Source organism: Prionailurus viverrinus, chromosome C2 (assembly GCF_022837055.1).
Source record: "Prionailurus viverrinus isolate Anna chromosome C2, UM_Priviv_1.0, whole genome shotgun sequence".
Lineage (NCBI taxonomy): Eukaryota > Metazoa > Chordata > Mammalia > Carnivora > Felidae > Prionailurus > Prionailurus viverrinus.
In genome coordinates, this window is record NC_062569.1 from 45,910,252 (window position 1) to 45,927,113 (window position 16,862).

At 37.3% G+C, this 16,862-nt stretch overlaps 2 protein-coding genes across 30 annotated transcripts in view; one reads left to right on the forward strand and one right to left on the reverse strand.

Annotated features, from left to right (window-relative positions):
* Nucleotides 1–16,862, forward strand: part of MED12L (mediator complex subunit 12L) — a 699,797-nt gene that overhangs the window by 598,950 nt on the left and 83,985 nt on the right. The window lies entirely within an intron of this gene.
* P2RY12 (purinergic receptor P2Y12) overlaps nt 5,590–16,862 on the reverse strand; it is a 47,482-nt gene continuing 36,209 nt past the window's right edge. For 8 of the 10 annotated variants that reach the window (XM_047875198.1, XM_047875197.1, XM_047875196.1 and 5 more), the window contains 2 exons: nt 9,368–9,524; nt 5,590–7,791 (listed from right to left, as the gene is read on the reverse strand). In XM_047875198.1, the coding sequence (XP_047731154.1) occupies nt 6,749–7,768 (1,020 nt within the window). In that variant the 5' untranslated portion in view covers nt 7,769–7,791; nt 9,368–9,524 and the 3' untranslated portion in view covers nt 5,590–6,748. Of the gene's footprint in view, nt 7,792–9,367; nt 10,498–14,432; nt 14,495–16,862 lie in introns of those variants that run through there. The other 2 variants (XM_047875204.1, XM_047875203.1) reach the window with 2 other exon arrangements.

A 16,862-nucleotide genomic window follows, 5' to 3' on the forward strand; every position in this document is an offset into this window, starting at 1 on the left:
CCTCATATGTTATTGAGAAGACAAAATGAATATATAGAATTATGCTGGGTATATAGGAAGCACTAAAAAATGTTCACCCCATACTGCATTGGTGAGTGAAATGCTGATTTAAATGGAGGTATACTATTTCGCTCATTGGAAATCATCTTTCGAAATCTCTCTGTTTAACGTATGCGGAGTGTGGAAGACTCAGGAATTTTATCAACCTTGGGCAAGGTCTATACAATTTATCCTTTAAATGTCTTCAAGTGCAAGGTCTATACAATTTATCCTTTAAATGTCTTCAAGTTTGAAAGGGTGTAATTGCCGCTTTGTTTAGAGACCATTGTTGTCCATGAACAGAAGTGTGTCCCTGCCAGATAGGTAAAGGGAAAGAGGAAATTAGTGGACCTTATGAGGGGAATGTTGAGTTCTCCATGGTGAGTTTCACTTCATAGTTTCTCCTGCACATTTCACCACAGAGTTGGACCAGACTGTGGGGTTAGATTGAATAACAATTTGGGGATGACTTGGTTTGGGATTCTAAGAATAAAAATTTCATGTCCCACTGGGCATTTGAAAATATGAAGCAGTAGGATGCTGGATAATTTTGTTGGAACTGCCCAATCATGGCACAATTTACAACATGTAAGTTTGACTCAAATAAATTGTTTCTTGAAGATATTCTGGATTTCATTTATGCGATAGAACATAATTTAAATATACACCTTTATGCTTTTTACTTCAGTAGAGGAAAAATAACCAACTGGTTTTACTTTTTATGTAGAGGGATGTGACCTACATAATGAAGTATACATTTCCTGAAATCTCCAAAATCTTTATCTAGATGGAGGTTTGGAATAGTTTCAGTTTAAACAGGGAAATGCTGTACAAAATAATTGCATAATTAGAAAACTGGAAATCACATTTTGGTCAACTTTCAAAATGTCGAAGTGTGGGAAACTCTGAAAAGGGGAACTGACTTAACGCTGCCCATTTCTAGAGTTCTGGAAGTGTATTCTTTTAAATGCGGCAAGTTTCAAAATGTTTGACCATACTAAATATCCCAACAGATCACACATTCCTATATGCCCATGTGTTTAATATGAAGTCGTTGACTTTTCCTTGATTTACCCTAGTGCTGGTGCCCAGGGGGCAGGGGTGTGTGTCTTTGGTCCTTGATGGCCTGACTGAGAGGAGCACTCTCTCAGGAACCAGAGTGCCTGGTTTCAATTTCTTATAGCTCTACTTTTCTTGTGACTTTGGGCATGATATTTTATGTTCTCTATGAAACCGTTGTCTCCTCTTTACAATGAAAATAAATAATAGTATTTGCTTTGTTGGAATGTTAAGGAAATGAAATGAGTGAAGTTCCACCAAGTGTATAGAATAATGTATGTTAGGTTGTAGGTGTTCTTGTGTTTCTTATTAAATGAAGCTAAAAGTAGAATACCTTTGGTGATAGATCAGAAAAGACAGGTGGGAAGAATCGAAGATGAAATGAAAGGTTCCATAAATCAGAAGCTTGCCAAAATGGGAATAAATTTAATTTAAAATCTTATCAGACTTGCTGAGGACATAGTCAAAACCAATAAAATAAGTATAGCTAGTGATTATACTGCTCAAAGTGATAATGTGATCTTATTTAATTCTTAGAAAAATCCTCAGAGATTGATCCCATTTTGCAGATAAGAAAATTGAGGCACAGCAGTTAAGCAGTTAAGCAGTTTGGTGAAAATCAACCCAAGCCCACTTCAAACCCACATAGTCTGGTTCAGAGGCCATACTCAGAACCTGCCTCATGCTCCCAACTGTCAGCAATCATGGATAGGGTGAACTAGAATTGTTTACTAGATTGTAGAGTTTTTCAGCTGGGTATTACTGATTGATGAGTGAGGAATAACAATCAACTTTAAAGTTTAATGGATTTGTGAAACTTTTTTCCTTACTGTGAGGTATCTGGCTGAAAACATAAATTGGTTCCAAGTAGTATGATCAGCAAAAGAATTAAAGAAGATATAATTAGAAACCTGCCAAATGGCACTAAACTATTTTTTCCATCTGTAGTCTCTTTTGGGATTCTCTTTGGGGTCAGAATTAATAGTCTAAAGGTTTCTGTTGATGTGGCTAAGCAGTACCATACAAAATCTGAAAAGATGAGGAAGCATTTATTTTCATTTGGAATGAAAGTCAAAGTGGGAACTCTTACAAGAGCCTGTACTTTCCATCAGACATAGCATGGTATGTTTTCAGATAATAGAAAATTGTTTAAAAAATTCCCCACTGGATGAACTGAAAGCAGAAATAATAAGTTAAAGTAAGTTGTGCAGTTTAACATTAAATGTAAAAGTGTCTATAAATAGAGCCAGTATAGAACACCTCTACAGATAACTGGAAACAGGCGATAAGTTCATAGTATTACCTGAAACATGTTCATATCAGTTTCATATTTTTATTATAATATGAAACAATACAAGTTTGAGGAGTTCAAATATAGTCATGTGCATAGTCGAAAGTGAGAATTATCCCCCTTGCATGAACATACCATCGTGTGTGGAAGCATATATTTATATTTATTGATATATCAGATCTTTGTTTCCTTTCATGATAGTACATGAAGATTTGCCTATTTTTTTTTTTTAATGTTTATTTTGAGAAAGAGCGCATGCCTCTGCTTGCATGAGCTGGGGAGGGGCAGAGAGAGAAAGAGAGAGAAAAGACAGCTAAAATCTCAAGCAGGCTCCGTGCTGTCAGCAGGGGGCCTGAAGGTGGGGCTAGATCCTAAGACCCTGGGATCACGAACTGAGCTGAAATCAAGAGTGAGATGCTTAACTGACTGAGCCACTCAGGTGCCCCAATTTACCTATTTTTTTTTAAGTTTATTTATTTTGGGAGAGAAGGAGAGAGGCAGAGAGAGGGAGTCCCAAGCAAACTCCCTGTTGTCTGTGGGAGCCTGAAGTGGGGCACGAACTCATGAACCATGAGATGACGACCTGAGCAGAAATCAAGAGTTGGATGCTTAACCAACTAAGCTACCCAGGCACCCCTAACTAATAAAAAATAAATAAAAAATTATACTATGTAAAGTTACCATAGTTTAGTTAAGGAATTTACTGATTGGCTTTTTTTTTTTTCTCAAAAAGTGTCTCTATTAGGCACAGTACTGTAGGACACACATATATCTGTATATTTTCGTTCCATTCCAACATATTAGTGGTAACTTTCCTAGAGGTGGGATTGCTGGACCAAAGCTCTGCATCAAAATGTTGAATGATATTTTCAAATAGCTTTCCAGGAAAATTATACCAATTTACTGTCTCCTTAAGTGGGATTCTTCCAATACTGTTAGAAAAATCTTTTAAATCAAATCTAAACCTAAAGATGAAAAAAAATCCATGTAATTTAAATGTAAATTTATTTGCTTATTAGTGAGGGTACAGATTTTTTCATATTTTTAGTGTCTATTTGTATTTCTCCTGGAAGTTAATTTTTTATATTCTTTTCCCGTTTAAAAAGCCAGGCTGTTTCTATTTATTGACTCGTAAGTGTATTTCTACATATTTAATTCCAACTGGCATCAGTGTATTCTCATTTTGGGCGTTACCAATCAATAGTGATCACATAGATCAGGCACTGGAATCTGTAGTTGTTTTCTGAAATAACTAGATGCATGGATAGAGGGTTCTTTTTCTGTGTATTTTCTCCCTGTTTTCAGAGTTCTAGTCCAGGGATTGTCAATTTTCATTTCTCCCTTTCTTATAGAATTTTTTTTTCAATGTTCACCTGTGAGAAAGAGTATGTGAGTGTCCTTGTAAATGGGGGAGGAATAGAGAGAGAGGAGGACAAAGGAACCATTCCAAGGGGGCTCTGGGCTCTGCACTGATAGTAGAGAGCAATCAATCTTTTCTGAAGAGCCACGTAGTAAATATTTAGGTTTTACAGCCATGCAGTCTTCATCACAATTATTCAACCCTGTCGTTGCAGCAGGAAAGCAACCTTGGATAAAACCTGAGGGGGTTTGACTGTGTTCTAATAAACCTTACTAGGGACACAAACTTGAATTTCATAGAACTTTAATACAATATGAAATTTTATTCTTCTTATTTTCTTCCTGTTGATATTTGAAAATGTGAAAACCGTTCTTAGGTCTCAGGTGGTGGGTTTGGCTTGCAGACTAAAGTTTGCCACACCTGCTTTAGACTGTTTCTGTAAAACCCACTGCCAGAAACTGCCACTAACCGGCAGCCTTAGGACTTGTTAGCTACTAAGGCTATGGGCAAGACTACATTTTGTTGGTCTCATCTTCTGAACTTTACAACTTCTGGACCCGAGAGTACAAAACTTGGCTTTCCTTTTTTTTCTTAATATAAAATCTGGGATTTATTATGTATATTAAAATTCCTAGTGACATGTAAAAATAGTGACATGTCCTGTGTATCATGAGTGTTCTGTAAACACGTATCTCTCAGTCTGTCTTGAATGGATTCAGTTTGATGTCCAATGCAGGAGTGTATGCTAAGGTTTTTGAATAAGGAATTCCCAACAAAATGTGACTTAAGATTTTAATGTAAATTTTTCATATTATATATAAAAACAGAAATGATTCCAAACACTTGACAGTTCTTTTATAAAAATTCTATAATACTATTTGTGTTCCTGCTTTCTTTCTCTTGTCGAAAATGTCATTTCAGTAAATTAAATTAATCCAAAGGGAAAGTTTATTTGGGAAAGTTTTTGTCCACTCTGCCTTCTCCCAGCAGCTCATGGGGTCATGGTACCTCGGTGTCAGTTTTAACCCACCCTCTACCCCCTGACTTGGACGGTGGGTCTGCCTTCCATTTTTCCCAAATACAAAATGAGAAGATCAGATTAACTGATCTCCAGGTTCTTTCCAGCTCAGCTCTCGGGCTGTTCTTACAGAACGTGCACCCTTATGCATGTGATATTAGAGTGAATTGCGTTAGCCTGTGTGGCGGGAATGTGGACTAGTAGTATGTGGAATAGGCATCTTCTCTTGGTGCATCTCCAGTGTCATCCAGTGCTTGTGGACACCAGTGCCATGCGAGTAAAAGCAGCCACTTGAGAGTAGATATCATTTAGGAAGTTAAGTGACTTCGATACTGGAATGTAGCTCAGCAGAACTTGGAGGATGTAGATAAAATCGATGAATACTGAAGTTCAGTGACCTTCCTTACACTGAACTTCACTTTTATTTCCTCTCTCATCATATTTTGATATTGCCTTATGTTTGAGAATCATCCCTGAGGTTCATAAACAATTGACGTAAATAATATCGGCTTCCAAGTGTGTTATATATTTTGTTTACGTTAAAAATAACGACTGTGAAGGGGTGCCTGGGTGGCTCAGTTGGTTGAGTGTCCGTCTTCAGCTCAGGTCTTGATCTCACACGGTTCATGGGTTCGAGCCCCACGTCTGGCTGTATGCTGACAGCTCAGAACCTGGAGCCTGCTTCGGATTATGTGTCTTCCTCTCTTTCTGCCCTTCCCCCACTTGCATTTTGTGTGTGTGTGTGTGTGTGTGTGTCTCAAAAATAAGTAAACATTTAAAAAATTAAAAAAGGACTGTGGCTTATGTACAATCAGTATGTTATCAATCTGATCTATTATTTCATTTACTTATGGACTAATTCATGTGATAGGTTACCTTCAGAAGAGACTGCCCAATAACGTCTCATAAAATAGTGTTGGCAGTTACCCCTTATTAAGTGGGTTTGCTGTTTGATATAGGAGTATGTAAGAGGTGAGGCATGGTATCTAATGTCTTTGAACAAAGAAATTCCAACAAAGTGTGATTTAGAGTTTAATATACATTTTTTTTTACACACAAATGACAAACCAGTAATTACAAACATTTTAACTACTTTTCTGTTACTAGTTATGCTTTGCAACCACATAATCACATTTGTTTTTCTCATTAAAGGAAATATTCATTAACCCAAGTAGTACTTAATTTCTAGAAGCTAGTTAATAAAGGTAAGTGGCAATGGTGGTACTGTACTGAGTAAAATTGTCAAAATATTAATAAAACTGGTTTCTCTAGTATTAAGGAAATACTCAGGAGTTTTTGGTTTTAGAATGTCATAAAAGTAACCATTTTAATAACTTTGCTATTTCTGCTCCTTTATTGGAAAGGTATTTTTAAACCTCTATCTTCTTAATGAAAATTTAAAAAAATCAGTCCAATTACCATTTCAATTAGTTTAAATTTCCTAAGATTTTTGCTAATAATTAGAAGTTAGTAGTAACTATTCTTTGTGTGTCCCACTTAAATCTTTATAATGAGTATCACAGTAGATGAGCATTTGGTTACGGTCTTGGATGTATATACATCTTAGTATAATTTTTGGTCAGAAGATTTTTTTATCAGATTTATCATTCTCCCTTAGTTGACTATAACTTGATAATAACATTGTGCTCAGTAACGTATTTAAAGGATTACAGTAGATATTATATGGTTACCCATTTTGCCAACACTCTACAAATCATGAGTTCTCTGTAGTTTGGCTTGTAACCGTGGTAATTAGATACAGTTTGTTTTGCTACCCATATCTCTATGTTAGGTTTCTTTTCTGTATTTTAAGATAGCTTTTTCATACTGGAAAAGTAAATGAAAATTACTTCTGTAGTTTTCTACTTGTTTAAAGAGTCATTGTTACTGACTCAGCTTACTGTTTAGCCAGTATTTTTACACAGTGTTTTCCTTTTGTGTATTCCAACCACTTACAGATTGAAATATTACCTCATTTGGTTTACATTGGAGTCTCTTCACTTGGGTCACCACCATCCTGTTCTTTTTTCCTGTTTTCTTGAGATAGAGATGTTGCAGAATTGGGGCACTTCAGCATACTCATTAAGGAGTTTTTGAAGGACTTGCAAAGGAAAAAGTAGATGAATGGATCCAGGCATGCATTTAAGGAAGTTAACCAAAGGGTGCTCTCTTTAACATAGAACAGAGTATTTTCAGCAGAGCAGTCAAAGACATCCCGGGTCTGGCTCAGGGTATAGGGAATGCGGGCAAAATGGAAAGGAACAAAACATATAAAAAACACAGCAATGATAATGAAAACTTTGATGTTTACCTTCTTCCTAGGGACTTTGCCTACACCTCTTGTTCTGACATATGACCTGTATAGTTCTTTTGTAATAAGTGTATAACATACAATGACAATTAAAAAATTAATCCAGAAAATGACTTGACAGATGTAATTGACTATTTCATGCCAGACCAGACCAAACTCCGATTTGAGGAACGAGCATTTCTTCACATTCTTTTCTCTTGGCCTCCTGTTGGTCAGAATCATGTTGGGCAAAGAGATCAAGAACATGAATGCCCAGATTACAACGGAGAGAATCTTAGCCCCCAAGAGATTGTTGGGATTGGATGTCTTAAATGGCCTGGTGGTTTTCTGGTAACGATCAATAGTTATCAGTCCCAGGAATGAAATACTAATGTACATTGTAAAATAAAATATGACAGAGGTCACTTGGCATACAAAGGTTCTCAGTGGTCCTGTTCCCAGCTTGGTATCACTGAGGATTTTGAATGGAAAAGTCAGAATCATGAGAAGATCAGAAATGACTGTGTTCTTAAGAAAAATAATAAAGTTGGATTTACTGCGGATTTGAAAGAAAATCCTCATTGCCAGGCTGTTTATGATGAGTCCAACAAAAAAGAGGACGGTATAGAGGAGCGGAAAGAGGACCTGGGTGATTTTGTAATCTCTGGTGCACAGGCTGCCATTCCCAGCCACAGAGGTGAGGTTGTCCATGGCTTGTGTTTCTTCTTAGCTACCTAGGGGAGGAGGGAAGGGATGGTTATTTTCACTCCCAGACCATTGATTTTGTCTTATCCCTGTAACATTTTTGGACAGCCTTCTCTAAAAATTGGGGTTTCCTATCCTTGTTACAGAAAATTGAACCTTAGAATACTTAATCATGGCAAATCCTCTATTTCCAACAAATAAAATAGTCTGACGTGTATTATGTGAAGGTATAGATGCTTTGTATTTCTCATTTGCTAAATGTTTGTCTCTTAAAGGACATCTTGATCGTACACAAGTGTGCAGATATTTTAACCCATATATATGTCATTTTGGACTTTGCACAGTGTATTAGAAGTTTTTACATACATTTTCTTGAATACTATTCGATACAAAAATAAAAAAAAAAATGAAGTGGTCATCAGATGGTGTTCTTCAAAAATAGCCAGGGCATACTTTCTTAGGTATCTAGAGTATATAATTGTAGCTAAAATAAAATATTGGAGCCATGTCCTTGCCTGGTTCTATAGATAATTATACCACAATAGGCGGATATAAAAGAAAACTAACACTTGACTTGAATACATTATCTGGTATCTGAGTTTTGAAAAAAAATTTTTTTAGTTTTTACTTTAGAGAGAGAGCACACAAGCAGGGAAGAAAGGGGATTGAGAGAGAGAGCGAGCGAGCGAGTGAGCAGACTCTAAAAATCTCAAGCAGACTCCAAACTCTAGGCTCAGCCTGGAGCCTGATGGGGGACTACATTCCAGAACCCTGGGATCGTGACCTGAGCTGAAATCAAGAGTTGGACCAACTGAGCCACCCAGGCACCCTTAAGTTTTGACATTTGAAATGAAATTTGTAATTTTTTTTTTTAAATCACAGGCAAATGCAATTGATTTTCTATGAATATTATTCCTAAATATAAGACATGGTAATGTTAAAAACACACATATCCAAATAAAAGGTTCCATTTGAAATACTTAAATTGTGACAAGTAGAGATAACATTAAATTCTCACAAATTTAATTTTTCATTGTCTAATTACTGAAAGTAAAAGTTTCAGATTGTGACAATTACAGCTTCAATTTTCAACACCCCCTCGCCTGTTTAAAAAAACAAAACAAAAACTAAACAAAACCCAGTATTAAATTGATATAGGATCATAGATTTTAATCTTCTTTGCTACTGCTATGTACTCTTATTTGTGCATTCACTGATACCTTTTTTTGGAAATTATGCATTGGGAATGCTAATGTGGCATAGACTATATCTTATTTAATGAGTATTCTTGATATTAAGATTATTATTTCCATCTGTCTATATTTAAATCTCATTTTACACTCCAGGTAAAATAAATAAGACCATTTGTATTTTATTTCTGTGCTGCGTGTGTGTGTGTGTATGCGTGCGTATGTGTGTTTAATGAAGAAGTTAATGGTTTTCCTGACACCATTAGTACAGCTTGTATTTTCATTTTTATTCCAAATAAGTTCATGCATTGACATTATTAAAGGTTTCCAATTTTAAGAAAACTTGACAAACATGTACACATTCATCATCATGTAAACACCTGTATTTGTCAAATACTTTTAGATATAAAATTACCTGGTTGTTTTGTTGATTCAGGAGGATTTAAATGTATCCATTAATTGGCAGTTAAGGCAACCTGCGGAGTAGCGTCTGGTATTTTCCTTTTAATGTCTTAGTTTAGTTGTTATAACTCTTTATCTTCTGAGTGTTCATCAGTAAAGTCTTGAGTGTTCTAGAGAAAAAGAGAGGAAGAGAGGACTTCACAATCAGAAATTACCTTCCAGTGCCCTGGACTCAAAGCTGTGCAGACACTCTATTTCCGTCTGGCCATTTTTAGGACTTCTGCTTTTATTTCCCTGAGAAATGTGGGGCAGGATGGGCAAGAATTCATCGTTTAAAATGCAGTTTAAAATCTTGCTTCTGTTTGGTGAGACCTGCCCATAGAGTTTGATACTTTATGAGTTCTTTTGGCTGTTTCCCATGTACACAGTAAATCCATGTTGAGATCAAGCTTTTCAAAGTCTGCTTCCCGGAGAAGATTGCGAGCTTGCTTTCTCGGATGATTATTTACCTGAAAACATACTGTGCTCAAGCTGGGTGATATATTACCTTTTAACAAGTAATTACATTAACTCAAAACGTGTGCTTGATACGGATGTTAAGTCTCTTGCCCCTTGTTTTTTTTTTCCTGGCTAATAATGTCATTATTTTAAATCTGTGTTTGATCAAGTCTTCGTACGTGAAACAGTTTCCTCTCATTATAAATTTGAAGATTCCAAAATTACATTAAAAAAGAAAAACAGTTGTATCCATTGCCAGGCTTATTATATAAAGTGTCTTTCAGGCTTTTCTTAAATAGAATTTGAATATAAACAATTATTTTGTAATCTAGCTTTTGGTTGGGCAGAGAATATGTTATTAAATTAAGGGATCTCTGTTTCTCTGTTACCTTTACATAAATGTTTTTGATGCTCTCTCACACACATACAAGATTTGAACTGTAATGTCCCTTTATTTCCAGTAGATCCACTTGGCTTGGTGCCTTTGGTGTGAACATATGTTTTGGTTACTTCTTTCTTTTGAATTTTGAGTGGGTCTATCTCTGCGTATGTTAAATAATCTTTAACATCAATTTTCTTTTTTTTTAATTTTTTTTAACGTTTATTTATTTTTGAGACAGAGAGAGACAGAGCATGAATGGGGAAGGGTCAGAGAGAGGGAGACACAGAATCCGAAACAGGCTCTAGGCTCTGAGCTGTCAGCACAGAGCCCAACGCGGGGCTCGAACTCGTGGACCGCGAGATCATGACCTGAGCCGAAGTCGGCCGCTTAACCACAACTGAGCCACCCAGGCGCCCCCAATTTTCAAAGTGCAGAACAGCCGCCCAGCATCGCCTAGGAAGTTGTGACAAATGCACATGCTTGGACTTAGCCAACCTAGCTCCATTGAATCAGAAACTCTGGTTGCACCCCTTAGCCATACTTTAAAGAACCTTCCGAGTGAGGGTTATGAACAGTAAACTTTGAAGATCACTGATTTAAACCAACCTGAGAATTTTGTTGGCATTAGGAGTTTGGGATTAAGCTATAATTTGAGTAATTTCAGGGCACCTGGGTGGCTCAGTTGGTTAACCAAGTGTGACTTTTGGTTTCAGCTCAAGTCATTATCTCATGATTGTGGGATCTGGCCCCTCGTGGTGCTCTGTACTGAGTGTGGAGTCTACTTGGAATTGTCTCTCTTCCTCTCTCTCTGCCCCTCCCCCACTTTTGCTTGTGTGTGCTCACTCTCTATCAATCAATAAACTTTAAAAAATATTTTAGTAATTTCAGTCAGAAATTTGAGTCATGTAATGATCCCAATCTGTTAGTCATCTAGAGGTGTGATAGTGGAGTCCTATAAAAGTGGGAATTCTTACGTTATTTCTATTTTGAAATGTATTGCATTAATCAAATTTTAATACTTGGTTTTTGGTTTGGAGACACAATAGTATACTTGTGGAAAACACTTTTATGCCTACGTACACTTCAGAATAATAAGAGCCAACATTTGACTTCTTATATTGTCGTGAATTAACTTGTTGAATGATCTCTGTTATTCTCTGAAGTAGATAGTCATCTTGTTTCCGTTCTCTGTATGATGGAAATTGAGGAGCAGAGTGAAGTAGGGACCCCATTCTAACTGATCTCAGAGCCTGTACCTGTAACCACTGTGCACCTAGAAATCCTCCCTCAGTGTCTGGTCGACCTAACCCCCCACCCCCATGTCTACTTTGTTGAGGCCCTGGAGCAAGAGGTAAATACCATGAATGGAATGGTTGTACTGTTTTCAAGAAAATAGAAGTCATATTTGCCTATACACCCAATTGCAAACTTTAGTGTAAAGGATGTTTATGAAGTGTTTTTAAGGTACTCAGATGAAACAAGGCTTGTGGAAAAAAAAAAGAGCATTACTGATTTCAACAAATTAATATGCCATACTAAAGAAACACTAGTTCAGGATACTGACATCTTACTACATTATGAAGAATTTATATTTCCAAATTCCTAGAAGGCTATGAATAGTGATTTGAGGGGTAAATCAAAAGGCCCCAGCTCCTGATCTAAATTAACTTTCCTTTGATTGTAACTCACAACCACCTATCTGTAAATCTTCTCTGGGAATTTTCTCATTAGGAATTGACTGCCAATTACCCATGTAGATCACTTTCAAGTGAATCATCTCAGGTTATAAAAGTATACTGTTGGGCGCCTGGGTGGCTCAGTCGGTTAAGCGGCCAACTTCGGCTCAGGTCATTTTCTCACGGTCCGTGAGTTCGAGCCCAGCATCGGGCTCTGTGCTGACAGCTCAGAGCCTGGAGCCTGTTTCAGATTCTGTGTCTCCCTCTCTCTGACCCTCCCCCGTTCATGCTCTGTCTCTCTCTGTCTCAAAAATAAATAAACGTTAAAAAAAAGTATACTGTTGACCCGTGAACAATGTGCAAATTAGGGGTACAGCAGTCAAAAATTCGCGTTACAGCTTAAAAAAAATTTTGAGTTTTTAATGATGTATAATTGACATATGCATATAAGTTTTGACTTCTCATAAACCTGACTAATAACAGCCCACTGTGGACGGAAGCCTAATCGATAATACAAACAGTTGATTAACAGCTATTTTGTATGTTATATGTATTATGTACTATATTACAGTAAAAGCTAGAGAAAAAAAAATGTAACAGTCCACTTCTAGTACTCTATTGATTGAAAAAAGTCTGCACATAGGGGCACCTGGGTCACTCGAGCGTCCAACTCTTGATTTTGACTCAGGTTATGATCTCATGGTTTGTGAGTTTCAAGCCCCATGTCAGGCTCTGCTCTGATAGTGCAGAGCCTGCTTGGGATTCTATCTCTCCCTCTTTTTCTGCCCCTCTCCCCATCTCCCTCCATCCTTCCCTCCTTCCCTCTCTTTCTGTCTCTAAATAAATAAATAAGTAAATAAGTAATAAATAATCTTAAAAGGAAAAAAGTCTGCACATACGTGGGGCCCATGCAATTCAAACCTGTTTTTTGGGAGTCAGCTATATTATTGTACAGAGAAGTAGAACAAGTTGTACACTTGAGCCTGTCATTAATAAACAACAGCAAATGCAGTTTATAATTGTATGTATTCTCATTGGAAACAGGACTGATTTTGATTGATTTGGTTAATTTCTAAGATTGAGATGACTTCACAAAATGAATTTGTAGCCCAGAATTTTTACATGTAAGTGGTTTAATTGGTTGGTTTATTTTGCCACATCTATTAAAGGTAGTCTGCTTCTCTGAAAATATTTGCTTCAATTGGATTACTCTGAACTTAGAGAGCCATGTCCTGAAATGGTAGGACCTGGTGTTCCTTGTGGAATCAGGTTAGGGCAAGAGAATGGAGATATAATTGAGACATTTGATTAGGTCTTAGGATATTTTAATTCTCACATTGCATGGTTTCAAAGTGTGGTCATTTTGACATTATTGAATGTTTTGAATGAACACATGCATTTTAAGGCACTGCTTACTCGTAGAATTTAGTGGTTTTACCCGTTTGAGTATAAAAATTGAGGTAGAATATGAGACATTCTCCACAAGTAAAGATTCTTGGGTGTGGGGTATTTTGCAAAAGAAAATGTCATCTTGATCTAATTATCTGTCATCCCTGGCTTGATTGTTTTGCTTGAAAGCAGAGGACTAGTAAATATAGTCAAGCGCACTGATGTTCATTTTATTGTGCCCCCAGGATGCGTTGAGCCTCTTGCCCAGAGCTGTCATTTCAGCCATACCATGGGCCTTAAGCTAGTGTAGAACAAAAATTTCCTGTATAAATCTAATGAAAGGAGTCTCCTTTTTTTTGGATTTAAAGGAGTTCTTCCATTTCAGGTGGAGTAACAAATGAGAAGAAGCTGCTAATTTCTTACTCCTTTGACACAGCCTCTCCATGCATGTCTGCTCTCTTCGTATTACACCTCTGCCCAAGGCTTATCCCTCATGTCACACTTATTTGGAAGGTCATTTATTCTAAACAGAGTAATGTGACATATTGAAAGATTCTGCGAAAAAATAATTTGGAGGCCTCTTTTAAGAGTTTTTCATTTTAATAGATAAACAAAATCTTTATGTAAGTAGCTCCATTTTTTTTTAAATGGTAGTTTTTCTGCTTTTCTGGGATATGGGGTAGGGCGCTCTGTGCAATTTATTTCATGATGACTGCTGGGTTTACATTTGAATATTTAAACATACACAATTATAGAGTGTTGGAAGTATCAAATGCAATATCTTGTTTTTTTTTTAGGACCATCACATTTACTTCATCTGTTTTTCATGAGTGTTTAGAAGATAAGGAAGTATATCTAGAGTGGGATTCTTTTTTGTCTCCTTCTAAAAAGAACATTAATTTATTAATTTTAAAATTCTCCGATGATTGGGTCAGTATAGAAATACCAGGACATATGAATGAGGTAAAAGGAGAGTACACAGCTCTGATAATCACCTCTGTTATCCCGTCTTATGAACACACATACACGCTTCCGCAACATGTCTAATCACTTAGGTTTTGATGATGACTTAGAGGAGACCTGACTTCAATTAACTCAAATTCTTACCAGTAAGGGTATTTAGCTCAAGATACCTATTTTAATTTCTTCAGTACTCCAAGCCTTCTAGGGCTTTTGGACATGTCTCCTCCCAGTTTGTTGCTCACTTAAGTCTTTGTGAGTGTCAGATATTGTCTGAAGAAGAAGAGAAATCGGTCCTGAGGATGAGATTTTCAGAACTTAGCTTATACGGGAGATGACCTGTTTAACCCAAGCACAGCAGCGGGCTAGCAGGAGACGGGTCGCCGGCCTTCCAGAAACACGACAATTGATTCTTTTTTTCTGCCCAGCAAGTTGTGACCTTCAGGGTATAAATAATGGAGTATGTATCTGATACAGATACCAACTATTCAACTTGACGGTTTTTTAATACCTAGTTGAAGGAACAGAGAACTCATTGGAATTTTTGGAAATATTTGGCCCATTCTGTTAGGTTGACCTTGTTCTCATGTACTATAAATTGCTACTTGAAGACGTAGATTTTCTGTAAGTACAAAAATTTGATATAAACAAATCTTGTGGGCTAATGAAAAACAGTCACTTTTGAAATATCTTTGAAGACTAGTAAAAGCTATCATGATTTACCTGAAAATATTAATTATCAGACACAAATAGGGTCTTCAGGCCCCATATAGAGGCTAATGGTTCTTTTGCAGCTAAATGCATATTTTTCTTGATTTTTTAATTTCATCCCTTCACTCTAAACTCTTGACTTGGCTGCTTCTGGTCCACCTCCCTGAGCAAATCAGAGCCAGTAAACTGATGAAAGCTTTTTCAAGTTTCTTATTTCCTTACCTCCAAATTTCCCTATAGTTTTACCATTTTCTTCCCCGAAGTAGAAAGTTGTCCTGGGTTTTCTTTACAAGCTAATCCAAACAACAAACCATTGTTTCCTATCTCCTGTATCAGCTATCTACCTTCCAATCTGGATTTCCTTCATGGAGATTCCTTTAATTGAAACATACCTTTGGAACAAGAGTTTGCCTTTGGTTTTCCTAATACACCTATTCCCCTCCACCTTTCAAGCTATTGTTCTTCCTGACCAACTACTAGTAAATGCAGGTTACTTGTCTCACCCTTACCATTTCACCATCTACTCTTACTACAATCCTGTTTCCGGCTTTCTGCCCCTACAGAGAAACTTCTCTTTTGAAGTTGATGTGTAGTTTGCTTTTGTTTTTGTTTTTTTTTAAATAAGTCAGAGAGGCAACATTCATTGAGACTTCTTGCTGCATTTGACACTGTCGATGGCCCTCTTAATGTTCCCCCCCCGACTTATGTGACCCCCACTTGTCCACTGATCTTGTTAATTATGGAGATTATGTGTGCATCATTTGATGGCTTATTTATCTCCTTCCTGTCTCTACTCTCTTAGTTGTCCCCTCCCCTCAAAGAGAACCTGGGGGTTTTGCACCCCTCCCAGGGACATATTGCTCTTACCTCTAAGCTGTTACCTCTGTGTAAGTCCTCATGTCACACCACCTACTCGACATTTATAATATGTATCCACCTGTGCCTCCAATTCCTCTCACCTACAGGTGAATTCATGAGCTCCCTGTCTTTATAAGCTGCTTCCCTCCCCCCCCCCAACAAATTTTATCTAGTGAGTCCATCTTGAAATCTAGTGAGATGCACATTCACTCAGATGCCTAATTCTTTCCCAATTTCCTTCAGTACTTTTTGGTTTTGCTTCTTATTGTTTTTTATTCAGGCCACTGAGAGAGTTTCCACACCCTACAGACTTTTTGGCTTTTTCTCTCTGCTTCTCATTTCTCCTCTTCAGTTCTATCAGCACTTAGCTATCAGGTTAGGTTTTCTACAGAACGTTTTTGTTCTTACTTTCATCCCTGCCCTATTCTTTGAGTCATGTGTTCTTTCATTAGTCCACTTATTTATTCATTGTTTAATGTATTCATCATAAATTAAGTGCCTACACAGTGCCATCGAGGGGACTATAAATGTGAATAAAACAGACCTGGAGTTCTCCCTCACAAAACTGACAGAGGAGCAGGGAAGACAGACATTAAACAAATACCTCAAAAGTGAGTGAATTACACTGTGGCAAGTGCTCCAAAGGCCCTCTTCCCCTCCTTCCTCCTCCTGGCCCAAGGGCATTCACTACACTAAGGTGACAGTGAGGGACCTGATGCTGTAATTGTGTACAGCACTTCCACACATGAGGGTCAAGCTATTGAGAGTAAGTATTTTAGGTGGCAGGAGAAGCAAGAGCAAAGGAAGGAAGCATCCTGGTGCCTTGAGGAGATGTTGAGTAATACAGTTTGGTGTGGATCTGGGGCGCATGCAAGTGAGAAGTGGAAGTGTTGAAACCTGAATGGACAGCGATGGGCTCTCTGATATGCTGCTTTGCTAAGTGCTTTACATGCTTCATCTCAGTTATTCTTGCAAAAATCTTACAAGGAAGGTGGTGTTAGCCAATGTTTCAGGGGAAGCATCCGAGGCCCAGA